Source organism: Ursus americanus, chromosome X, assembly GCF_024610735.1.
Source record: "Ursus americanus isolate L20-20 chromosome X, mUrsAme1.1.p, whole genome shotgun sequence".
Classification (NCBI taxonomy): Eukaryota; Metazoa; Chordata; class Mammalia; order Carnivora; family Ursidae; genus Ursus; species Ursus americanus.
In genome coordinates, this window is record NC_142164.1 from 42,653,031 (window position 1) to 42,680,065 (window position 27,035).

General features: G+C 42.4%; 1 protein-coding gene across 2 annotated transcripts; it reads right to left on the minus strand.

Annotated features, from left to right (window-relative positions):
• Nucleotides 1-12,915: 12,915 nt before the first annotated feature.
• On the minus strand, nucleotides 12,916-26,751 carry PLP1 (proteolipid protein 1). Of its 2 annotated transcripts, none has more exons than XM_045779414.2 (7): nucleotides 26,613-26,751; nucleotides 17,878-18,064; nucleotides 17,002-17,158; nucleotides 15,646-15,814; nucleotides 15,108-15,181; nucleotides 14,253-14,318; nucleotides 12,916-13,137 (listed from the first exon to the last, which is right to left on the minus strand). In XM_045779414.2, the coding sequence occupies exons 1-7, from the start codon at nucleotides 26,614-26,616 to the stop codon at nucleotides 13,066-13,068; spliced, it is 729 nt and encodes a 242-aa protein (XP_045635370.1). In that variant the 5' UTR covers nucleotides 26,617-26,751; the 3' UTR covers nucleotides 12,916-13,065. The 2 variants fall into 2 exon arrangements, with proteins under 2 accessions (XP_045635370.1, XP_045635369.1); XM_045779413.2 differs by having other exon boundaries at nucleotides 16,897-17,158.
• Nucleotides 26,752-27,035: the final 284 nt, after the last annotated feature.

Here is a 27,035-nt window from a genome sequence, read left to right on the forward strand (position 1 = left end):
ATGTTGCAGTCACTGTGGAAAACAATATGATAGTCCCTCAAAATATTAAACATAGAATTACTAAATGATTCAGCAATTCTACTTGTAAGTATATACCTAAAAGAATTGAAAACACATTCTCACAAAAAAATTGTATAGGAATGTTTATTGCAGCATTATTCATAATAGCCAAAGAGTGGGAAAAAACGGTATGTCCATTAACTGAAGAACAGATCAAATGCAGTATATCTATACAGTGGAATAAATATTATTTGGCAACTGGATATATCATTCAACCATTGAAAGATATATTATTGCCAATAAATAGGAACAAAGTACTAACATATGCAACAACATGGATGAACCTCAAAAATATTGTGCCTAGGGAAAGAAGCCAGTCACAAAACACGACATTTTGTATGATGCTATTTATAGGAACTGTCCAGAACAGACAAATTCTTAGAGACAGAAAGTAGATTAGTGGTTGCCTGGAGGTGAGAGGGAGGGGGTGGGGGAATGGCGAGTGACTGCTAATGGGTACAGGGCTTCTTTTTAGGGTGCTGAAAATGTTCTAAAATTGATTGTGGTGATGGTTGCACAACTCTGTGAACCCAATGAATTGTACACTTCAAATGGGTCAGTTGTTTGTGTGTGAATTATATCTCCATAAAATTATTAAAAAGTAATCTATTACATACTGATACTAACACACACTGGTAGCCTGAGATGTGAGTTTATTTTCACGGCTAACTGCAAAGAAGAGGCAAAGAGTAGCCTAGTCATTTTCCAGTAAAGCAAAAACCATATCAAGGTTCATTCCTGCACGGCTACCTCCTGGATTTTAGTCCTGCTTACCCTTGAGATGTATCAGAAACTCTATACATCCAACCCAAAAATTTATGAGCAACCTCAAGAGCAAAGGATTCCAGTGCGGGGAAAAAAATGTTTGCTTAATTTGGACCTCAGGTGGCTGAGAATTGAGTTGATCATACTCCTCAGTTCTTAGTAAATGTTCATTGTCATTCTGGGCAAGGCCTCTCTCTCTCTCTCTCTCTCTCTCTCTCTCTCTCTCTCTCTTCTTGGCTCTCTGTTTTTCCTTCGTCCATGATTCTACTCTCACTCTCCTCTTCCACTCCAGATACCCACTCTAGTGTGTTTAATATAGTCTGTAAACATGCTGGTATCCCCGTGAATTACGTGCCAGTGTTTTATGTAGTATGTATTTTTTTAGCCGTTTATTTATTGATAAAACTTGTTCTGCACTTTGTGGCTACCTAATTTGCACAGTGGCATTTATGCTGTAGTACTCTTCTGCATTGTGGGGACTGGGCGTCCCAAAATCTGATTAACTTGTTCCAGCCCTTGGCATCCTGTTCTCACTAATCTTGTTTTGTCCTTAACATGCCTCTTCCCAGGACAAATAGGACAGTTTTGTTATAGAACTGTTTTTCTTAATTTCAAAGTCCTGCTCCCCTAAGATAGGAGGATGTGTCCTCTAGCCTGTGGGGACCATAGAGCAGTGGTTAAATGCAGGCATTCTGGAATCTGACTACCTAGGTTTAAACCTTGCCACGAGCTGGGTGGGAGGAGGAGGAAATGGGGAGGTTTTGGCCCAAGGGTACAAGTTTCAGTTATACAAAATAAATAAGTTCTGGAGAACTACTTTACAACATAGGACTGTGATTAACAATACTGTATTGTACTTAAAATTTTGCTAAGAAGGTAGATCTTTTGTTAAGTGTTCTTACCACAAAAGGAAAAACAAAACAAAAGGGGCAGAAGGAAACTTTTGGAGGTGGTGGCTAAGTTTATGGCATTGGTAGTGGATGCTTTCAAAATATATACTTATTTCCAAACACATCAAGTTGTAATATATTTTTTAAAGATTTTGTTTATTTATTTGAGAGAGAGAGATAGCATGAGCTGGGCGGGGGGGCGGTGCAGAGGAAGAGGGAGAAGCAGACTTCCCTCTGAGCAGGGTCCCTGACACTGGGCTCAATGCCAGAACCCTGGGGATCGTGACCAGAGCTGAAGGCACGTGCCTAAGACTGAGCCACCCAGGGGCCCCTCAAGTTGTAATACAGTAAATGTCTACTGCTTTTTGGATGTCAATCACACTTCAATAAAGTGGTTTAAAAAATCTTAGTTCTACTTCATTAGCATATAACTTTGGGCAATGTATTTAACCTATCTGAGCCTCAGTTTCTTCATCTTTAAAATCAGAATGATGGTAATAGTACCTACCTCTGGGTTGTTATGAGGCTTGTACGAGTTAGTATCTGCAAAGCACTGAGAATAATGCCAGCACACAGTAAAAGTTATATGTATGGGGCGCCTGGGTGGTGCAGTCGTTAAGCGTCTGCCTTTGGCTCAGGGCGTGATCCCAGAGCTCTGGGATCGAGCCCCGCGTCAGGTTCCTCCACTGAGAGCCTGCTTCTTCCTCTCCCACTCCCCCTGCTTGTGTTCCCTCTCTCCCTGGCTGTGTGTCTCTCTCTCTGTCAAATAAAAAAATAAAATCTTTTAAAAAAAAAGTTATATGTGCTTGCTGTTATCATATTTCCAGGTTGTTAGTCATATATTTTTTAAAGATTTTATTTATTTATTTGACAAAGAGGGAGAGAGGGACTACAAGCAGGGGGAGAGGGAGAAGCAGGCTTCCCACCCAGCAGGGAGCCCAATGAGGGGCTCCATCCCAGGACCCTGGGATCATGACCCTAGCCAAAGAGCCAAAGGCAAATGATTAACGACTGAGCCACCTGGGCGCCCCCATGTTGTTAGTCATATTTCAGGATTCTCTGGTGAAACAAATTATTTATAGGCCAGTCGGGTGAGCAGAGTGCAGAAGCTGGGCCCAACAGTTAAAAAATGCTCTGGAGAGGTTCAGGCAGGTTTGACAGTGGCCATTAGAAGGTCTGTCACCAATTAACAGAAAGAATGTGCCTGAGAAGGTGGTGGGACCAACTGGTAAAGGCAAGTCTGGGCCACAGTCCTAGGAAGGTACTGGAGTATTTAGTGATGTAAAATGAGGTCAATCCTACTATAAATGGTGAGTGCTCAGAATGGGAGAATAGAGTACAGGAACACTACAGAGGAGGGGCCATGAGTACCAATGTAGAAGATCACAGTAAAATCCAGTCCTGGGGACATCAATTGTACCCACCTGTAAGCCCAGGAAGGCAGAGGAGCAGGAAATGAGGCAAAGCCTACAATGGATCCCCTCTTTTGGTAGCCCTGTTTTAAAGTAATAATCCCCAGATATTTTAGAACTGAAAACTATTGCTTCTTTTATTTTAGTTTATCTCATTATCTTCTCCTAAAAATGTATGACACATGCATTTAAAAATTGAACTGCACTAGAATCGTATTTGTATCATTCTCTTGATACTCCTCCAAATTATTGGAGAACCCCAGAATGTGGAAAACAGCCTTGGGAATTAGCTTCCCTAAGCTTCTATTATGAGAACGAAGTAATGAACACTTATAAAAGCCTCCTTTACCTGTGAAAGTAAAAGCTTTGGGGATAGAGCCATTTTTATTCAAATTTATATCTATTTCTAGAAGTGTTTGCCAGACAGGGTATCTTCCAGGCTGCTGTATTAAAATGACAAAGAGCTGGAAGTTCTTATCAGAGTCGAAGTATCAAATATGCCCAGATCTGGTTGAGAGATATTAATTCAGCATACTTGAATACATACATTCACTCACTGGCAAAACCACATCTAAGCCCAGTGTTAGAAAGGTTTCTGAATTCTGGAGTGTGAAGTCGGGCTGGGGAAAATCAGACCTATGACTGTTTTCTTTCTTTGTCTTTCAATCCTGACCATCCTGTGCACTTGCCACACAGGTGAGAGGGGAAAGAGGGAAAGGAAAAGAACCCAACAAAGCGAGAGGTTGTTTTGGAACAGTTCCAACAACTCAGAAATGGATTAAATTATTAAAGTGATGAATGTGTTCCAGAAAAAAACATCCAAAATACATCAGTAATCCTAAGGACATTCTGCTTTACTCCACTATTCACATAAAACATGACTATTTTTGATACTGAGACTGCAGAGAAATGCCTACACTGAGGACTTCTGGATAAATATAGTATAGTGAATGACACCCACAAAAACACACCCATAGTAAACAGTCACTGTTGCATAAGACCACTTTTTTTAAAACACCCCTTAATATAAGTCACTGACATCACAAAACAGAGCAATTCACTAAAAATAATTCCGTGGGGACCAATATGAAGCCATTCAAGTATGTTGCCACTTGTCTGGTTTAAATCAAGAAATTTTTAGACTCTAAAGTGGAGCAATTCCCAAGGCTTTGCTCGTCTGTATGCTTGTAGGCGGGGTAGAAAATGGAGGCATTTCTGCAAGGAATCACCATATCCATATGAACACCAAAGATATCAGTAAAATGAATGAATGATGTATCTTCATGTGTGTGGACAGCAAAAAACCACAAACCATTTTAATGTGTTATTGAATATTTATTGTTGTTGAAGCGGAGTGATGGGTTCATGGAATTGATTGCACCACTCTATACTTTTGTATGTATTTGAAATTTTCTTTTTATTTTTTAAAGATTTTATTTTTTATTATGTATTTGTCGGAGAGAGAGAGAGAGAGAGAGAAAGGTGAGCCCGAGCAAGGGGGAGGGGCAGAGAGAGAGGGAGAAGCAGGCTCCCCACTAAGCAAAGAGCCCGATGTGGGGACCCGATCCCAGGACTCTGGGATCATGACCTGAGCCAAAGGCAGACGATTAACCGACTGAGCCACCCAGGTGTCCCTGTGTTTGAAATTCACCGTAAGAAAAAATTTTAAAAGAGCATTACTGAATTAATAGATTTTAAATGTTTTCTCAACCAATGAATACAAAAAGTACAACTACTATCACGGTGGAGGCCTGGGGAAAGTTTTTACCTTAGAAAGAGATTTCTGGGGCACCTGGGTGGTTCAGTGAGTTGAGCGACTGGCTCTTGTTTTGGTTCAGGTTGTGATACGGGCTCCTGGGATGGAGCACCATGTTGGCTCCACGCTCAGCGCTGAGTCTGCTTGTCCCTCCCCCTCCTCCTCTGCAACTCCCCCCCTCAAAAAAAATAAATAAAATATTTTTTAAAAAACAAAAAAAGAAAAAGATTTTCATACTCAAAATAGTTTGGAGAAATTGCTACACAGTTTGTTCTCTAATGTGGGATATGCGTACTGTATGAGCCAGCAACATGATCCATTAGCCCTAGTGTTTATATTAATTTTTAATCTTAAAATAAGAAAAGAAATTATTTTATTAATCTCTATCACAAAGATCGACTTTGGTGTCATCACTCAGTTTATTTGTTAAGAAATGATGCCTTTTTCACAATGAATGAGAAAAGTGCTTTTCAAAGGAATATGCCATAAAGGGAGCATTTTGAAAATAAATATCTGAAAGTGTTCTCATCATCTTGTGATTTTGATGCTGAGAACTGCGTGTGACACCCATTTACCCAGTTGTAAGAAAAAAATGTAATGGGACATCTAAAATTGGCCTAAAGCATTCTACTCCAATAGCTTGAGCTCGTTTGTAAAAATATTTTAGCAGGCAACAGCCACTGATTGATGTCAGGGAGAGTGGAAATTTAATAGCCAAATTTTAATAAAAACCTTTGCATAACTGCAGAGTGAGACTGAAAAGTTAGTAATGTGCTTTACTGAGCACAGCTAATGTCATATTGCAGCCATTTAGATCTATGAATCTTTGTGAAGTACCGTTTGCAGCTATGACATCCATTGGAGACAGGCATTAATTTAAAATGAACTTGGTATTCCAAAATGTTAAACCATTATTTCAAAATTAATGAGGCATAGTCTGTCACATTGTTCTCACTAAAATATTTATCACAATATGTTTCAAATAAGAGAAATTCATATATAATCAAGTAAAAGAACATTTATTTTAAAATATTATTCATGTTTATCTCATCTCATATTTTTAAAAGTTCTGTTCTGCATGCTTTATACTGCACATATTATGAATGTAACATTAATTTTTTAACGTGAGTGTATTATACATCTTAATGCATTTTTATGTAATTACATACAAACCATCTCAAAATTTTTTTAAAGATTCGATTTATTTATTTATTTCAGAGAGAGAGATAACAAGAGAAAGCATGAGCAAGGGGCGGGGAGAGGGAGAAGCAGACTCCCCTCCCAGCAGGGAGCCAGATGCAGGACTCAATCCTAGGACGCTGGGATCATGACCTGAGCTGAAAGCAGACACTTAACTGACTGAGGCACCCAGGCACCCCCAAAACATCTCAAATTTTAATGTGTACACACATCATCCTGGAATCTTATTAAAGTGCAATGTCTGATTCAGTAATTCTAGGGCAGGGCCTGGGATTATCCATTTCTAAGGAGCTCTCAGGTGATCTTGATGCCACTTGTCCTCAGACCACACTCTGAGAAGCAAGGTCATGGGGCAGGGCGGAGAGAAGTGTGGTTTCCCACGTGTTTTACCATAGGGTTGCACAATCAATGTTTGGAGATGATTAGGTAAGGAGTAGACTATACTCCCTTCAGGTTATCCTCTGGAACTACTGCTTCTCTCAGTGGAGTTTCGGGTACGGACTGAGCTGCAACGACTGAGCTTCTCCTCCCTGACAAAGCCCCGCATGCAGCTCATCTCTGCAGCTTTAGTAGTCAGTTGAAGTGGGATACGACTGACATCCTCAGATTCAAACCGATGTGACCAATAATGGCACGTGCTCCAGCCTGGAGCTGAGGGATGATGGCGGCCTCAGCCTCAGAGGACTGATAGAAGGATTCGGTGAGGTAAGATGTCTAAAGCACTGTACTTTGTGGAGAGGTCAATAAAGTGTCACTATTACTGTTGGAGGGATGGCTGCTTGTGGACTGGGCCAAGATTTTTTTCAGTTATTCTGGCTCTTCTTTATCACGGAGACAAATAAGCAATCAAACCCCCAAATTAAAAAAAATTATTTAATCTAATTTAATTTTTAAAAATTAAAAAAAAATAACCTGGAAATATTTTTAAAGTGGCTGTAACAACCTCAGCTACTAAAAACAAACAAACAAACAACAGCAACACACACACAAACTCAATAAACACCTGGCTTTGAGAAATGTAATTTACTTGTGTGTCCGCCCAGATAGAATAGTTGCAGAATATAACCTGGGGTACTTGCTCTCTGGAATTATTTACACTATTCAGAAGTTGGAAACATGTACTGAAAATGGTAAATCTGATTTTAGGAAAATTGGTATGGAAGCTTTCTTATCAGCAATCATTAGCTGAGCCATTTGTTTACTAAATCCACTCCTAGCTTGTGATAATAATATCATCTGCATATAGGAAAATGCTGATGTTTCCATTCACATTTCTTTTTTGTAAATGAGGGCTGATTTAAGATTTTAAATCAAATGAGATTTTGACAAATTCATTTCTGGTACATTTGAGGTCATGGAGGGGAGCTTTGATTGCAAGAGCCATACTCCCCCCCTTTTTTTTCTAAGCCACTCTACATGTGATCTCAAGTCATCAAATAGAATTAGAGCCATCTACAAATTTTCAAGTTTCAGCTGGTTTGTTTGGTTTTAATATTGTAACCCTCAGAATCCTGTGGTTTTCCCTTTTCATGTTTGAAATGTAGAGTTTGACGTAACACATGGAGTATCCCTGAAGCTAGTTCTTTAGATCCCCAACTGGCTTACTGTCCATGTTGGTGAGCGAAATAGTACAACACCATTTAACATTTTTCCTTTTTTTTTTAGGATTTTATTTATTTATTTGACAGAGATAGAGACAGCCAGCGAGAGAGGGAACACAAACAGGGGGAGTGGGAGAGGAAGAAGCAGGCTCATAGCGGAGGAGCCCGATGTGGGGCTCGATCCCATAACGCCGGGATCACGCCCTGAGCCGAAGGCAGACGCTTAACTGCTGTGCCACCCAGGCGCCCCCCATTTAACATTTTTCGACCTTAAATAGCGTAGTGTGTCAGCCCTCTTTCTCTAGATACAGACTTGCATGCCTACACCTTTTACTTGGCCCTTTGTTTTAAGGGGACTGTACAAGTTTCTCCCTGATTCATATCTTTTCCACCTCTTCTGTCAAAGGATGTTACTCTCATTCTTTACCACAAATCCTATTTCCCTCTCTAACCCTCTTGTCTTTAAGTTGAGTTCTATGTGGGCAAAGACTACCCGTTTTATTCACTGCTGTATTGCCAGCTCCTAGCAGAATACTTGGCACAGAGAATTTGTTAAATAGATATTTGTTGAAGATTTGTATAAAATGTTAATGTTTTTTTTTTGTTTTTTTTTTTTTTTTGGTTACCAGCACCTAGCAGAATACTTGGCACAGAGAATTTGTTAAATAGATATTTGTTGAGGGTTTGGATAAACTGTTAATGTTGTATTTTTTTTTTTGGTTATGTCATAATCTGGAAAACACTCAGTTCTTTATCTTATTTTTCTTTCCTTTGAAATAAAGCAGATCGATTCAAGGAGTACCAGAGCAGGAACATGCAGACACCAAACTTTGGAGGACAACAACAATTATGAAGAGCATGGTTGCTTGTTTCAAAGGGAACAAGGAAAATTTTCCCAGCTTATAGATACTGACTTGAATTCCTCACCTGCTTATTGATGTAGGAAAAGGCCAAGTATTAATTTTTAATGTAATAATGAATATTTCTTCCATTTGTTACTGAACTTTCATCAAGCTGTTAATGTCAAAATAGACACATTATCTGTGCTCATGATAAGGAAATTCAGAAAGAAGTGCCTTGTACCTTATACCACTCTTCCATGGCTTCTCAGACTTGGCCTGGATGAAAAGGAAAAGCCATGCTGAATAGCCCGTGTTTATATAAATCCAGATCCATGTGCCCTCTGACTTCCCAGATGACTGAGTGGGTGGAAGCATGCACATGCATTGTGACAGTGCATGCATAAATACTGTCACATGTAAGGTCAGAAGCAGGGTGACACGGAGAGAGCCAGTCACAAAGTTGTTAGGACTCTAAATTGAAGTTTTGTTTTTATCAGGGCCCTAGAAGACCAGAGCCAAATGAAGTCATGGCCCTTAACCACCACCTCTCCCACATACTGAGGGGAGAATTCAGATGCCCATTGCAGTCAGCCGGTCAGACTGCCTCTTGCATGCTCCCTGCCTCCCCTCTGCTTCACCCTGGAAGACCTCTCTTCTGTGGTTGAGGCTGAATGAGATCCTTGAATGCAAGATCATATCTTTGTCACCTTTCTACCCACACCACCCCCAAACATGAAATTCCCAGGGTTGGGACGCCTGGGTGGCTCAGTCGGTTAAGTGTCTGCCTTCGGCTCAGGTCATGATCCCAGGGTCCTGGGATGGAGCCCTGCATTGGGCTCCCTGCTCAGCGAGGAGTCTGCTTCTCCCTCTGCCTGCCACTCCCCCTGCATGTGCTCTCTCTCTCTGACAAATAAATAAAATCTTTAAAAAAAATTCCCAGGGTTTCGCACAAAACTTAGTAGGTGTTCAATTAATGTTTGCAGAATGAATTAATGAATGAACAAATGTTGCTCTGGCCAAAGCTGCAGCATCCACACCCTGCATAACTGCGCCCAGCACTGACCCTGAAGATAGGAAAAGCAATACAACTGACGCTGTAAGAAAATGTTTCTTGTTTATACTGCTGCATCTTGATCTTTGGCTGATCTAAGCACAAAGAGAGCTCTTTCAGTTCAGAGAAAGGAGGTTTATGGTGTGTGGGAGAGCTAAGAACAATGGGCTCAATTGATAGACTGGAGATGCTCAGCTTCTGAGAGCCTGGAAACTCCATCTATAGATCAGTCCCAGAGGGCAGAGCCAAATAAGGGCAGATGGAGAACACGGCTTTCTTGGGAACTGGCTTTCTGCTGCTCTGAGGCAAAAATACATTCACTCTATAGCACCCCGAATCAACGCTCCAAAATATGTTGCTGTGTCCTTGTTTGTCGGTGTCTAAAAATAAGTCCTTGTCACCTTTCTATGCTTTTTGTCTTAAAGTCATGCAACCAGACTTGTTTGCAGAATATTAATTGTGGTGAAGCAGAAATCAGGAGATTAACTTGAAACAGCTTTTCAGCGGAGCTCCTTAACTGACGAACTACTTGCTGCCCCCAGCTAAAGTCTCATTTCTCTGCAATCATGCTTCTTGCCAGCTGCAACTATGGGACAATAAATCTACTCCTGATTTTAAGGCAGCTTTCTTTGGGCTGGTCAGTAGAGTGCTGTCCAAGAGTGTCATATTCTAGCCTAGGGTTGTAAAAGGGATTAAATGGTGTGTCCCAAATGGGTTAGGGGGCGGGCCATCCAAGGTATCAGGTGTCACTAATTTACTCTAATAGTGCCCTGCCACAGACTGTTTACATTTACATTGTCCTTACCATAGCTTCTCTGTCCCTACCTTAAACCTTTCATCCAGAACCTTTCAGATAAAACTAAGCATCATTCACGTATGAAGCCCGAGGGCTCGTTATTGCAATATGCAAACGATTGAAAGCGAAGGTAGCAATCACTTAATCCTCAACACACCAGGGCTGGGGCACCATTACCACATTAAAGAAGTAACCGTATTTGAGTCTGAATGAGCAGAACACTCTGAAACCCAACTTCTAACAGAAAAGAAACTCTAAAACAGGCATGTCCAGGTATATAGGCTTTCGCTGTATATACTTGACTAGAAGTTCTCAGGTATTAAGACCTGAGTTCTACAAAAAAACAAAAACAAAAATAAACAAACAAAAACCCCCACCTGAGTTCTAGTCCAAGCTCAGGTATGTGCTTATTGGGTTTCTTTGGGTAATTTACTTTGACTGTTTCTTAGTCTCCTAAGCTATAAAAATAGAAGTGATTTATCTATTTTTTATGTCAGAGAATTGTTGTGAGAATGACTTGGATGACCTGAAAAATAAATAAGCTCCCTGAACAAAGCACAATAAAGGTCTAATTATTCGCTTCTATTGTGGGGTTACACAAAACAATTCACTCAAAGGACACAATGTTTGATTGAGAACATTCTTAATTTTATTTTTCTTTAATTTTATAAAATTCACTTTGTAAGATAAGTTCCTAAAAGTTTATCCTTTATGTGTGTTAAAATTGAAATTCTGTATCAGAAATGAAGGAAACACTTTCAGTTAACTCTCTTTGTGTGTGTATATGTGTGTACGTATGCCTGGGAGGTTTTCAGGGAAGGGTTGGTTATTTGTTATGTTATTAAATCAAAACAAAACACAAGATATGGATTACTTCACTTTCCTTGATCTTGATTGGTTTCTTACAGAACCTTTTCCATCTCCTCCCTCTATGCAGCCTGGAAGCTTATCTTGTATACTGGTCTGAAAACAAATATTAAATATCTTTTTGCAAACATCTTACATCTCCTTAAACATTGCTGAAACCACTTTGGGGGGAAAACAAAACAAAACAAAACAAAACAACTCTTTACAACAAATTGCCACCTACAGTCATATCCATAGCATCTTTCTTTCCATAAAGACCAATCAGCCTTTTCTTTTTTAACTCAAAGTTAACAAACACAGAAAGAGAAGCCTGAAACCTGGGAGTTATTCAGGTTTCCAACTCTTTCCACCTTTCTGTTTCCATGGAAGCCTACCAACTGAGTAGCTGATGGCCGGGGCATTCTATTATGTGACCTGTAGTAGGAGAGAATAACCTGTATGTTAAAACTGACTCTTTAACACAGCGAGTTAACACTGCTAAATCAAATCATCCCCCACTGGCTTAAAGAGAACAATCAAATAGGTTATTCAAATTGAGGTTCAAATTCACCAAATCCATTTCTGCAAAGAGCAGAATAATTTGGAAAAAATCTAGTGGGAGTCTGGAACTAGCCAACTTTAACTATTATTTGCAATGTTTAACGTTCAATGTCCATTTGCTAAAGAATCATAATCACAGAATCGTTCTCTAAACCTTTCTGGCACAACCCCAAACAAGGGATAAACAAACCGGCAAATGTGAAATATGCGTCATTCTGAAACAAATCAAGATCTTCAAATCATCTTCTGTGACTGAATGGATAATACCCCATGAAAAGAGCACCATTGTGAAGATATGACAGAGGCCAGAGTATACAACTAATTAACAGAAAAAAGACGCGCTATCCAAAGAGTTATCTATCCTGTGTCTACCAGAGGGCTGGCTCAGTTTACACCATTAGCCACTAACAACTGCTGCTCCTTAGGCCAGTCTTTTTTTTTTTTTTTTCATATGAGCTAGTTTCTCTCTGTTCTCAGCTCCTTGGAAACCACAGGGTTGTCATGGTAGCTGTTATCAAGGAGAAGGGAGTGAGAAGATGCTGACAATGCCCTGCTTCTCTTCCCTAATAAGGTGTAAGGCCAGGTGCCCACTTGGTCTACACAGACACTACGCTCCCTTATGCTATAAGTAAGATTGGCTGAGTTAGGGCTTAAATAGTCCATCGCCATCAGGGTCAGTGCTCTCTTTCTATGGGTGAAAGATCCTTGCTTTGACCCCCTTCTCCCAGCTGCAGTAGGTAGATTTGGGTAAATGCTCTTATTGGTTTTTTTGGTATTCTTTTTTTTTCTTCTATCTTCAGTGGTAAGAGGGAGATAGGAGTGGGTTCTCTGTTTTGTACACCAAGGAGAATATATTTGGCCCCAATAGATATCAAGGGGGCCGGGTATATCCCTTCTCTCTACCTGAGCATCTTTCTTTCCACTTTGTTTCCATCAGTGGAAGTGCCCTTTGAGGAGAAAACACTTCCTGGTCCTCAGGAGATGCTTGAAAATTGAATTAGAGCCTCCATTCCATTGTGACTTGCAGTTGGGGAGTCACCATCTGAAGCATTTCCCATTTCTAGCAGGAACCAGCTGTGAAGCAAAATGACTAAAAGAGGTACATAAGAGGGGAGAGTCCACAGAGAGACATTAATCACCACAAGACTCTCCTTTCTTGTTACACTCGCCAAGTAAGAAGAGGGCCAGTCAGTGGCAAAGGCAAAGAGTTAACACGGGAGACGCAGCATTGTAGGCTGTGTGGTTAGAGCCTCGCTATTAGAGAAAGGGAAATTTCTACAGGACATCAGAACTTGGTGCCTCGGCCCATGAGTTTAAGGACGGCAAAGTTGTAAGTGGCAGCAATCATGAAGGTGAGCTGTAGGAACAGAAGAGAAAATACGAGTGAGAATTGAAAAGGAAGCTCTCCCTCCTCCAAAGCTTTTGTGAATGAGGAAGGGTAGAAATAAAATCAGGTAAATAAAGGAAAAACCCCTGATCTGCAAAAAGCAGCATGTCCCAGGCTTTCACCCTATGTACTTGACTAGAAGTCCTCGCTGACACATTTCCTTCTAATGGCTCAGGCCAGTTCGACAAGGATTTATTCCACTCCTATGCTAAGCGCCCTGGCACTGGGTTTTCCTCAGGAAAGTGCACAGTGCATGCACTGGGCTCTGCCATCATCCCATCCATGTGTCTGAGTGACCTGGAGTCACAGGCTGCTTGCTGCAGACACACAACCGCAATGGGCAGAACAGCCCTGCCTGCTTCATGCATCAATTTATTTTCCAGAATGAGGAACAACTCCAGTTTGTATAAAAGCCTCAGCAGTAGCGGCCAGGCGTTCTGCGAGCTTATTCTTATCACTACTTATTTAATGACTACAGGTAAATTCCTTCACCCTTCAGTGCCCTAGGTTTTTAATCTGAACAATGAATGCACCCCACTGACACTGCACTGTAACGCCGTCAGCAGGACCTGGGGCGTAGAATCACATCATAGTCATAACAGTTCCAATAATGTTAGACGGTCCTCTCCGTGTTTTCAGGAGAAGTAAATCTCTTGGAGAGTGCCCAAGGTGGATTCGTATTGACAGAATATAGAATTCCAGGCTTTGGAAAATCATGTTTAGTAATGTTTCCTTGTTCTTGTCACTCATCTGACCAGCACGTGTTGAGAATTAACTGCAATTTCTGACTGCAAACCCCTTGGCTATATTACATGCTCTGTAAACGCTAAATATTATCATGTCTGATCATTAATCTCTTACCTTCTCTTTCCTCATACCACTTTTCCTGTTCCTGTCTAATTTCGGAAGTTTTTCTACCTTGCCAACCCAAAGTAGAAGTTTGCAGTCTACACTTTGTTGTCTCTTCCCAGGCACTTCTCTCCAGCGTCGCAAGGTTAGCAATCTATCTTTCTGCCTTTCAGCATAGCTGTACCCAGGCTATCCCAAGACCACTTATTTGCCAAGATCACATTCAGACAACTCACCAGGGAAACCAGTGTGGCTGCAGCCCCCACAAAGGCAGCAATAAACAGGTGGAAGGTCATTTGGAACTGCAAGAAAAGGCAAAAGGGAGAAGAGTTTCTTGCACCTGCAAAACTATGCTCTGCTGTAGATCGTGCATGCAGCTTTCCGAATGCATTGATATCTTCCTGTGTGTTAATTCTGCATCTATAACTAAACTGCCACTTCCCTGAGTGTAGGCCTCCTGCTTTTTAATGTACATCACAGCACCTAACCCCATAGCACTCAGAACACAGAATACTCATAAAACACTCATAAAATATTTTAATCAACAGTATCCCTACAGTTGTAGCCAGGATCCCAAATTTTAAAGTCACTGTTTAAGGTTTTAAACATTTAAAGTTACTGCCGTCTTCCTCAGGACTTGGTTTTATTCCCCGGCCTCATTTGTAGATGATACCCATTGCCAATACAGTGTTTTCCTCTTTTAAATGTACTTTTTGTTTTTACTTCTCATTAGAGATGGAGGGGTTCCAAACTGAAAGTGTTTTTATAAAACTGAGGAGTGTGTCTCTCTGCATAAATCATTTTCTTCATAAGGTTTTTAACTAAAAGGATAAATTTTTTTCATTTGGGGGATTTTGTCATTAATCTCTATCTTTACCTAAAACTACAAATTTGTCCTTTAAGAAAGGAAGTCGTGGAATGGAAGGCTTTCTATACAGCTATAGGGAAAATAGATGTTTTAGCATCTATGCTCAAAATCCAGCAAAAAAACAAAAACAAAAAACCTGTGGCTTTTAAAATTGAAGGCCATGGGTAGAAATTTGTATGGTCCTAGCCACTCCATTGTAAAAGAACTCAAATGGCCCACTCACCTCAGCTGTTTTGCAGATGGACAGAAGGTTGGAGCCACACACCTTGCCAGGGAAAGCATTCCATGGGAGAACACCTGAGTAAGACACACAAGTCAACCAGGGTGTGAGCTTCATGGAGTTGTGGGGCTCCATGGAGATTTTCTTTCAGAGCCCTTCTTATATCTTTACTCATCCTGGCTGAAAAGTTGAATTCCACTAACAATCAGGATCCTCTTTTGTAAAGATTTGCCAAAAAAAAAAAAAATAGAAGGTGGTACTGAACAGTTGTGTAATCTTGTGTTTGTTATTGAAATGTACTGCTTCTCAACTAGGCTAGAGCAGGGTGAACAGCCAAGAAAACTCCTACCACTTCTAAGAGAAGTTCCCTTCCAAGGGAAGAAATCTCTCCAATTTCAGTGGGGAGGAAATAACAAACTAAGATCCAGGCATCCATAATATTTTTCTCTATAATCACCACCCTTGTCATCCCAAGTAAAGAACCAAATATATAGTGCTTTCATAGGGGTTGGGGAGCCAAGGCACCAACACCCTAACTCACCATACATTCTGGCATCAGCACAGAGACTGCCTATACTGGCAGAAGTCTTGCTGGGGAAGGCAATAGACTGGCAGGTGGTCCAGGTGTTGAAGTAAATGTACACAGGCACAGCAGAGCAGGCAAACACCAGGAGCCACACAACGGTCAGGGCATAGGTGATGCCCACAAACTAAAACAATTGACATGGGGTGGTTAGAAATCAGCATCGGCCTGCAGACATTGAAACACAAACTGGGAGATCCTGGAGTGGCATGTGCCAGGTAGGAAACCAGAGTCCAGGTATCTCCGCCAAATGAAATTAGTAAGCAGGGCACCTGTGCCAAATGTCACTGGCAGTATCTACTAGAGAACTGGCCCCAAGTGTGATGGAGGGTGGGGGGAAAGGGTAGGGGTTGGAGTGAGGAGGATCCCTGGGTTAGAGAGGCTTCAGGAGATTTTTTGGGCAGATAAGGTGTAAAGAAATCAAAACAGATCTTGGAAGAAAGTCGTGCCATTTCTCACCTTAGGCTGAGCTTAGAAAATGTTCCTTGTCATAGGACTTTTCATCCCTAGTCATTGAGCAAAGCCAATGGGAGGTTTAAACTTCAGATCCAAAAACCTTTCTAAGCCAACTGCTGGCCACAAAAGATATCACCATAACCCACAGATATTCAGGCCCCCAAAGATCTTGACTCTAGAGACTGAAAACCAATGTGTGCCTTACTAGAAACATGGATAACCCTCAAAGATGAAACATTAAATATGTAGATCCATGCTAGTTTCCTCTGGGACCTCGAACAGTGTAGAATCCCAGAACATTGTGAATTCCACCTTGGAGTGGAATTATTTAATTTCCACGATCCACCCTCCTCTCAGATCAGGTGCCTGCCTCTCAATCCCATGAGTAGCATTTAGGCTCTTAGGTGGTCAAATCTAATTTTGTTGTGGTCCCTGCTAAGAGGAGAGTAAAGGAATGTCAACAGATGGCTTAGAAATGGTCTGATTTTATGAAGTATCCACAAAACTCATGCTTTTATTTATTTTTTTTTTTTTTTTTGAGATGAAATTTTCTAGGGAACTTTTAAAAAGTGAGGCTAAGCCAGCTGGGCACCACGTTCTTCCTGACCTTCTCGTTCGGCTGTAGCCATCACTTCCTCACTCAAAAGCCAGGCCCCTAGAGAGGACCCAGCCTTGGGTGGGGATGAGGCCACAGACTCACGCCCAATTGTCCCCCACCCCTTGTTATTGCCACAAAATCCTGAGGATGATCACCTTGTCGGGATGTCCTAGCCATTTTCCCAAACAATGACACACCCGCTCCAAAGAATGAGCTTGATGTTGGCCTCTGGAACCCCTCCCCTTCTGGCCCCCTGTTACCGTTGCGCTCAGGCCCTTGCCGCAGATGGTGGTCTTGTAGTCGCCAAAGATCTGCCTGACTGCACCGGTGGTGTAGAAGCCCTCAGCCAGCAGGAGGGCCCCATAAAGGAAGAAGAAAGAGGCAGTTCCATAGATGACATACTGGAAGGCATGGATCCTGCATTAACAGATAAACAGAAGATATCAGGAACTCTTGTTAACTGAGGACCCAGTTCCCTTCCTGTATAAGTAAGGTGGACACTTGAGTGAGCACCTAAACAAGGCTAGGGATTCTTTAGAGGAATCACTGGGTTCCTCCACCCCTTGCTTACCCTGTGACCTGAAGAACTAGAGTTCTATTCTCCTTGGCCAGACCCTTTGGAGATGTTCCCTCAGAGGAGAAAGCAGAGAGGAGCTAGACCGGGAGGAAGAGGGATGAAGGAATAGGGGCCTAACATGCTAGGAACAGGAAAGTCTTAGTACAGAGCCTGAGCAGACTCAAATGGTATGTCAGAGCAAGAGCAGTGGCCCCCATCTCCCCAGTCATTGTGCCTTCCCTGAGTTCTCCATACCTATCACTGCAGAGGCTCCAACTCAGTCAATGTTAACCTATGGTCAGAAGTTAGAACATGTGGGACAAAGCAAGTGCAGTGGGGGGTGGGCAGTGAGAAGTGGGCTGGCAGGCAGACAGAACTCCCCTTTCTGAATTTGGCACTTCCCTCTCATTTAGGACCCTCGATGGGGCATAGGTGAAATCTGCAAATAGAGGGAAGACTCAGGAATCCTGTCTGGCTCCACGCTAACCCCCTACTAATCACTAACGTACTAATGAGTTCCGTATGTCTCCTGGGAGAGAGGGGAAAAGGGAGGGCTTTGTGTAGGATAACAGGTACTTACACATTGATGAGATACTCATAGTCCTGGTAGTTTTTGGAGAAATAGGTCTCAATTAGCTTTTCTGTGCCAGTGAGTGCTTCATGTCCACAGCCACAGAACAGTGCCACCCCGAAGAAACATAATCCAGTGGCCACCAGGGAAGCAAAGGGGGCCCCTACGAGACATCTTGCACAGCACTCTAACAAGCCTGGGGAGGAAGGAGGGGAAAAGTCAGGGATGTTTCATAAGTAGCTCGTGCCACCCATGCCCCTCTGGCCGACCAGTCAAGCCCTGTGCTCACATGCACAGATGGAGTAGTCACCCCAGAGTCCAAAAGCAGGAGATTCTCCAACTTCAGGCTTCTGGAATGTGAGATTGACCCAAAAACATTACTTTGTTCCATTCTTAAAAATAAGTCCTTACTTTTAATTCCCGGAATGTATGGGTTTTTTAAAAATAATCCATCATCAAAGTAGCAAGCTAGGGAGATTATGCGATCATACTCTCCTTTCTTATCATTCTTATTTGTTTGTTTCAGTCATTTACCAACTCTTAGTACTTACTATATGCCCAGCATTGTGCCAGGTGTTATGTGGGATGTGAAAACATAAAAGACATAGACTTTGCCATATGGGAGTCTTTTGTTTACTGAGGAAGAATGAGCTAGGTAGACCTAATATATTCCACTAACAATTTCAGGCAGCCAAGTAAGTGGTTACAGAAGGGAAATGCAACAAGAGTTCCACAAAGGGATGGGTGCAGGCCAGAGATGTTGGTATTGTCAGACAGGATTTGAGCCTTAGAGAGAGTTCCAAGTGGGGGAACTTTGGAAATCACCTGCTCCTGGATATTCCTTAACATTGTGTATTTGTCGCATGGAATGCTTGCTTCTTTCTCATCTAGAATATCATGTGGAGAGCAGTCCAAAGGGAAGGAGGAAACTGGCAGAGAGCAGGAGATGGTAATGGGAGGGTGACTATTATTCACGGTAATAAAAATGCAAGCTTAATGATTTTTGAACATTTTGCATGGCTGATTTGTCCCCCTATATTGCAGCTGGGCCAATGTCTGCACCCTCAGGCTTACACTGGAGTTCTGTCAAAACAGCTACAAAAAAGACTCTATACAAAGTCATCAAAGCATGAAACATCTTTCTGGCATGACGAAAACACACCAAAGCCTGGGAACACAGGTGTCTCAGAGTGCTAAGAGTTCCTGAGATACCGAGACCTGTCACCCCAGGCCCCATGCCAGTGTTGCTGAGAAACAGGAAAGGCACACAAGAAGTCATAGGCTCTAAGAACAGCTGTGCCTCAAGTACTAGCCCCATGCTGTAAGTGCCACATGGAGCAAAACTCAACAAATGTCAAATAGATGGCTTAGTAGATGAGGAAACGGTGACTCCCTTGGGCCACTTGGCCAGATCCCAAATATATATGCATATGCGTGTGTGTGTGTGTGTGCGTGCATGCATGCGCATGCTACTGATTTTATACATCTGTTCATACATCATATAATATACAGAGATATGATATAAGAAGTATTTTTTCTGTATTTTATGTATATATGAATTATATACACATATACAGCTGATGTGCTGAGAAGCTGCTTTTGGAAAAGCATGTCGGCACTCCTTAAAAAAGAAAGCAAATTGTACTAATTTCTAGGTTTGCATTTTTATCCAAAGCTCACTTGTCTATGCCATGGTAGCAAGGACTAGGGGAGTCCTTTGCCCGACCCTCTTAATACTAGTACAGCTTCTTTTTAGCCCGGTGTGCTTAAATATCTGTTGATTTGCATGGCTGATGCAATGTGAACAGATTTTGAAGGACCAGATTATCTCTATGAGGAGAAAGTTGAGGTAGAAGCATTTGTTTCTGTTCTCAAAGCCACAGAATGAGTGAGTTCTATTACCCATCATCCCCTAAAATGACATGCCCTTCCTTGGTCCTCAAAGAGCCTCTTCCTCAAAGATTCTGGTATATGACACTAGAGATGAGGCTCAGAAGCCCAAGGCAAGCAGAATAAGTAGCTAATATTTGCAGGAGAACTGAATTTTCATCCTTTTCCAAGAACTGAAGAACTGCTGCCAGAAAATTTTGGGGTGCCTGGGTGGCGCAGTCGTTAAGCGTCTGCCTTCAGCTCAGGGCATGATCCCGGCGTTATGGGATCGAGCCCCACATCAGGCTCCTCTGCTATGAGCCTGCTTCTTCCTCTCCCACTCCCCCTGCTTGTGTTCCCTCTCTCGCTGGCTGTCTCTCTCTCTCTGTCAAATAAATAAATAAATAAATAAATAAATAAATAAATAAATAAATCTTAAAAAAAAAAAAGAAAATTTGGCCTCTATGAGAAGCAATCAATTTGTAGCTGTGCTGCTGTGGTGGAGGCAGAGTTTACTTAGTATGAACTTTGCAATAGTGCTTGGTAACAGTGCTTCATCAGAGCTGGGCCATGGTGTGTGTGTGTGTCGTGTACGCGTATGTGTGCACACGCATATGCATGTGCACACATGCGTGCATGCAAATGTGCACATGCACACATGTATATACCAGAAAGAAAAACACAGCAGTTGAAATTGATCATTGTTCTCAGGGAATATTCCAGAAATTGATCTTCTTTCTCAACAGGTTAAGATACTAGATGCATCCTGTAAGTTAAGAAAAAGAGCTTGGAAATAAACAGTGCTGCTATTTTCCTACTCTGTCTATCCAACTCTTCCCCACCCCCAAACTCTTAGACTCTTCTAGTAAAGAAGGTCTCTGAAGCCTGAGGGTGGGGGGAGGAGAAGGTCAGTGACCTCTCTGTTCCCTCTCTCCCCAGCACAGGGTCAGGGCTTGGACAGAGCCCTCCATAGCTCCCCTGGACAAAGAAGCCTTGTTTTTCCCTGAGATCCCAGGAGCCTCATTGGTATTCTGCAGGGGCCTGCAGGCCTGGGGGTGGGGAGGGGGTCAGACCCAGGGAACAATGGCAGAACTGTTTATTTGGCCCAGAGTAAGGACAGCCATCCACCCTAGCAAGTGACCGTCCTGTGCCACTCACTCACCCCAGCTTTTTCACCCTGGGAAGAGCTAAATGGTTCAGGTGCGATCAGGGATGAAGGAACTTGAACTTTTGCCAGCCAAACAGGGAATTCCACTCTAAGTTTTAGCCAATGTCCCCTCCACGGTTATAAAGATAAGGAAAAATTCTCCTTAATGTATCTGATCCCTTGATCATCATCCAAATAACCATAGAGTGTCATTTGTAGTGTCCTTACTAGGTGATAAAGGGCTAAGCCTTGGGAGCCACTCTGGATCATCCACTGATATACTTTCTTTTTACATACATTTTTCCTCTATTTTCTTAGACTTCAAATAACTTGGTACCCCTTTTCCACTGCACTGCCACTCAAAGCAAGGGACAAGGAAGACATAGTTTTTAATGAGTCTTTAACATGGAGTTGGAAATAAATGGCCCCAGATAAATCACTCTGGAGCTCTACATAGTTCAATGATATCAACACACACATTACATGTCCACCTCTTCACGGATGAGGTTGGTTCTGGGGACATCTAAGTTCAGCAAAAATGAAAAATCTCAGTCAGTCTGGCCAAGCAAAAAATCAACTTTTGGATTTCAACTGGGAAAAACTCAGAACACGCAAAAAAAAAGTGTGTCTTCATCCAAGTAGTTGACAATCAAAACGTTCTGAGAAAGGTCCATTGGGTTCACTTCAATTTTTCACAGCCCAAGAAATGTCCTTGGGAATGTGTGAACAATAGCCTAAAGCCGTAAGCTCTCCATTTCAGCACCCTTCATGGTTGAAATGGTATTGGTTTGATTCAGGGAGGCTGTGAGGGATTCTGGAGTTCTTTGGCTTTCCCAAGAGTCATGCTCACATTTCCAGGCTAAGTACAGATTGTCACATGGTAGAGGTGGCATAAAAGAACTACAACAATAATAATATTACCCAATGCAACTCCATTGGATTAAACTGCCTGACTTCGATGAGAGGTCATAGAGAAAAATAATGACCCTTCCCAGTGTTTTTCTTTCATTTCTTTTGTTGTGGATTCAGTACAATTATTAAGCATATTTGAAGTAATCTGGGCACTATGAGAAACAAAAGTGAATTATAAAGGCCAGTCCCTTTCTTCACTGACCTTTCAGTCTTGCTGGGGAGAACAAACCTGTGTCTGTGAATCAAAGACCAAAGCTACCTATAACTTAGTGTTAAAATGTATATGACCAAGTCCTGTGGGCAAAATGTAAGCAAAGGGGAAATACTCAGGTGTTGGCTAGATTTATCTGCAAACTTCCAAAATGAGTCTAATCAATCTGTGATAGAACTTCAAACCCTTCTGACCAATAGTCTTCACAGGAATCTGACAAAGATCAACAGGACCATTGTTAATCTTATCCAGATCCATGTCCATCCAAGGGACTGTGTTGATCCTGGTGCTTGCTGTCTCTTTAAGCAGGAGCCAAGAGCTCCCAAGCCCTCCCTCCTTTCCCATGCCCTGGGCACGCCTCAAGGACCAGCTCCATGATGGAAATTCAGTGTGAATCTGGGAACTCATCAAAGGGAGGAGAGGAAGGGCTTTCATCGAAAGAGATGGTAGAAAGAGACCAATTGTGCCTTGCACAATTCCTAGCCTGTCCCTTGAATCCAGCTGACAAAGGGAGAGATAGAAGAACCCTATACAATAGAGCTAAACAACAGGCAGGCTCATTGAGTGAAAAACTGGCCCCATCTCCCTAAGTCTCTAATCTGCACTACAGTCTTACCCTCCTCCCAGAACCCACCCCTTAACCTCACTCCACAAACAGAGGCTTCCTTGATTGGGGCCTAAAGCAGTTGACAGGGCCAAGATGCTAGAGCAACCGTGACTGGTACTGGGGATGGATGGAGATCAGTGGGTGTGTTCTAGGAGTAAAACAACAATCGTCAGGAGGTGCCAGAGACAAAGACTTTTGCTTCTGGCCTTATCCTGGTCAGACAAAGCCCTGCCTATAATCTTGTCTTCCCTATGTGAACTCAGCACTTACACTGCATTCAAGTGGTGGAAAGGGGCCCTGCAACCACTGGGACATGGGAATCTAAGCCTGATGAATGGTCAAGTCATATGGATAAAGTTAAATAAAAAGGAATCTCAACCTCTTCTTTGGACAGATATTATTATTACTATAGCAACAGCATTTGGGCCAACTTGTTTCCTATACTCCCCACTCCTTCCCAAACACACACACACACACACACACACACACACACACACACACACACACCAATATATGACCAAACATTGGGAAGTTGGAATAGAAGCTTGGTTATTAAACTCTATTCCTGACACATTGTCTTCATCTTGCCCACTTACACAGAGGTAAAAAATAAGCACCTGACAATAAGCTAAGAGACAACATTTTCTATACCTTATTTCTTTGGTCAGTCTCTCACCATTTCTTCCTCTCTCCTTGGTTGCAGTGTGAAGCTGATTTGGCGAGCCTTGTTCCCTTCCTTGGGATGTCACTGATTCTTTTCCAGAGCCTAGCAGAGAGCTCAGAGGCAAGTACAGAGCTGCAAGATCACCCTTAGGACCATTTTTAAATAGCCAAGGAGGAATTAATCAATCAGTACTTGTAGGGTTTTTGAGGAAAGTTTAGCACTGGGTAGGCCCTAACAGTGGGAAAGAAAGGGAAACCTGCTCTGTTTGACTTCCAGGCTGATGTGACCTTACCTGATCTTCTTGGGATCTGAAGTTCTGTAGGCAAGGAGGGCATTTCTACAGTTGCTTTCTTTCAGAACAAGAACTATACCCTGGGGATGGTTTTCAGGGCTTCAGGTTAATACACAAGAAGGCAAAGAAAGAAAAAGATGCCACTGGCTGGGTACCAGTGCTTGATGGGTTTAAACACTATATGTCCCCTCCCACCCATCTCCCAGGGGTTCTTAGGCCTTATTACTACTCACATAGCTTTGAGAGAATAGTTCTAGTTGTCAGGTTCTTGAGTAAACTTCCAGCTTTCATAGCACAGAGCCAGGGCAAAAGCTCCTCCAAGCAGAGCAGGACTTTTAGTCTGCCTGGCTCTCCAAGAGCTCCTCTGGCTCTGCAGGGCCAAGGTGAGGAATAGGGTGGGGAAGGCTGTCGTGATCATTTTAGTCACAGTCTCTCGGAAGAATAAGTGAGTATGCTGGTTTGGATCTGGTTTCTTTTTAGCTCTTGGCATTCTTGTGGCATTCTTGCCATCCCAGTGAGATTCAATTAGTCTTCAGGAATTTTGTAAAACTGGACCCTTGCTTTGCATCCACACTTCTTTCTTGCCTCGGCTACCCTCACTTAGTCTGCACCAGCCAAAACTATACTGCTCGGCAAACAGCCACCTTTGGAGGGAAGCATCATAGTCTGGTTACCAGGGTAACAGCCACTGTTCTCAAACAACAGGCTTGCAGGAGCCAACGTTTTGCTGTTCAGTAATGGCACTGTGTTACTGAGCAGAGAATAATCAGCTACTGCTCTTTAGCTCTTTTCCGATTCCATTGTTATCCCAAAGACTCATTTGGAACATCCCCTCCCCAAGTCAGGACAAGGTTTAATGAACTATCATTTCCCCCATAAACCTTTTATATAGACAACACTGAATTCAGTGTTCCTCTCAGCTTCCCATCCTATAAGATTGCATATGGTCGAGGTAGTGAGCTCTCCATTTCTGGGGGTGATTAAACAGAGGCCATAGGAACATTTAATTAGCTGTTGTAGAAGGGAATCCTGCCTTGAGATTGGCTCAGGCAGCTTCCAAAGTTCCTTCCAATCCCAGATTCCATGATATAATTTGTGTACTACAATTGTTGAACAGCAACGCGCTCCATGTCAGAAGTAATAGCAGTATGGCACCTTGTTAGAGATGGTCTATTATTTACAAACTTGAGATACTTTGTTATTGAATAATTGAAAACTCAAAGGCTACAATTCTCATGTGCATCTGGCCCAAGGATTGCCCACCCCCAAGATCTGATATCCAATACACAACCTCAACTATGCCCTTACCTGTGGCAATATTCCCTGGAGATTCCCCTGGAGGAAATCATCCAGCCTCCATAACAGAAAACTGTCCCTGTAGTCACCTCATTTATCCTGCCTTTTCCTCAAGGCTTTCATCCCCTGAAGAAGTAATATTCCGTATTGTTCTTTACTCCCTCTCCGTTTTTTAATTCACAACCTACCCAATCAGCTGCCCTGACGTTACATAGGGTTCCTGATGTTACCGAGGGTAGGAACTGAGTTCCCCTAACATTCACCTCTCACCTGGCCACACTCAGTTGGTCAAATGATTCTTATCCAAGTGCACAAAGTATGCACAAAGAGAGCCCAAAACCACTTTGGAAAGAATAAGAGTCAGGTTATACATGTGTTATTGCATAATAATTGGTATGATCATTATTTATAATTGTTATAGAGCTTGCCCATTTTCAAAGGACATCCGCATCATTATTACTTGATTTTCACAACCCTGAAAGTAGACAAAGCAGTTATTGTTATCCCCATTTTCCAGATGATGAAGTGATAATTCACAGTGATCTACCCAAGGTCATGAAGCTCCTAAGTGGCTGATCTGGGATTCGAACCTGGTTGTGTTGGCTCTAGTCCAGTGCCCTGCCCTCTCAGTTATCCACGCTGAGTACATGCTTCAAAGATCTCTCTCAGGATGAAACAACCTAAAGGCTGACACCAGTTTAATATAATCTAAAACCTTTTTCCCATGGATTGTTGCTGGAGTCTTCTAGGTACTACATTTGATGGTGAATACAGAGGAAAATTGATTCTCATTTCATTTAGGATGCATTCAGGCTGCTACTCTTCTTTTGCCAAATGTGAGTGATGTCTACACAACGCTGTGGACAAAGACCCTTGTGCTCTGTACAGTTTGCTCTAAGTAGACACTACCAAAGACCAGACCTTATAGCTTCTCTCTTTGTTCATAGAACCTGGAGAAGCTTTCAGTACTCAACCATGTCAGTAAGAGCTCTAGGGTCCCAGCAGCTTCCTTGTCATAGAAGGGATTTAGAGTCTGAATCACACCCTCAGAAAGGCTCAGTCTGTGATGTTTGCTGGATATGGTCACCCATATTTGTGTGTGTGCATGCATGTGCACACACACAGATGCTACCCATATCCACTCCCCATGGTAAAGCCATTGAGACCTTTATTTTCATTTCCTGAACCTGAGATTGGCCTTCTTAGCCATAGCCAAGCCTGAGTTCCATCTTGCCCAATTCCCCAATTGGGGGATGCCAAGCAGGGTCCAAATTTTGTATCAAGCAAGCAGTTATTTTATACATCTGAGGGCCAAGCAGGGTCCAAATTTTGTATCAAGCAAGCAGTTATTTTATACATCTGAGGGCCAGCCCACACTTATTTGTCTCCAGAAGAACCAGGGATGTCAGCTGACCCAGGCACTACCAGGGCCTGAGAACAGGGGGAAAGAGAAGGTAGAGGGAAGTGAGGGGGTAGGAGGACACATGACCATATCCAACCCTCTGGGCACTCTCTCCAAGGACCTGTGGTACTCTCCACGTGCTACTAGAGTTCTTTGGCAATAAAGCATCATTCTCCTTACAGCAGAGAAGGAGTTAACCTAATCAAGTGCTAAGGAATTAGACAAAACAAGTGCCAAAACACAACTCATTGAAGCCATTGGAAACCCCGACCCTAGAGTTGGAAATTCTCTTGCAAATTTCTGTGCCTGCTTGAATCTTCCATGATAAAGTTTTTGAAACTCACCCATGTCTTTGGAACTCTGACTCCAATTGTAGCCGGCTGGCTAGTCTGCTTTGCGGCTGACTTTGTTCAGCTGGAAGGATCCTGGTCTCTCCAGTCTCCTTCTTCGGTCCTTTACTTTTTCTCTCTGAGTATCTTTGTCCTCTTCTCCCGCAATGAAAAGGGCTTTCTGATTGACAGCCAACCCCCTTAAAGAGACAGGCCCGCTTTCCTCCTCCTCTCCTCCTCCCCTTCTCCTCCCCTTGTCCCCACCTCCTTAGGGATACTCCCTTCTCTAAGGGCTCCATCTTCTCTTTCTGCTTTTCACTGCCAACTGTTTCATTTTCTGTTTTTCTGTTTTTCTCTAAGCCTTGTTTGTGTGGAATTTCACTTTGCTGCAGAGACATCTGGAAATGTGGTTTGGGGTAGAAATAAAAAGAAGAGGTT

Coding starts and splice junctions, on each gene's coding strand:
- PLP1 (XM_045779413.2), bottom strand. Junction 17,159..17,877: donor TATGAGTATCTCATCAATGT/GTAAGTACCTGT, acceptor CTGTTAATGCAG/GATCCATGCCTTCCAGTATG. Junction 14,319..15,107: donor CCATCTGCAAAACAGCTGAG/GTGAGTGGGCCA, acceptor CTTTTCTTGCAG/TTCCAAATGACCTTCCACCT.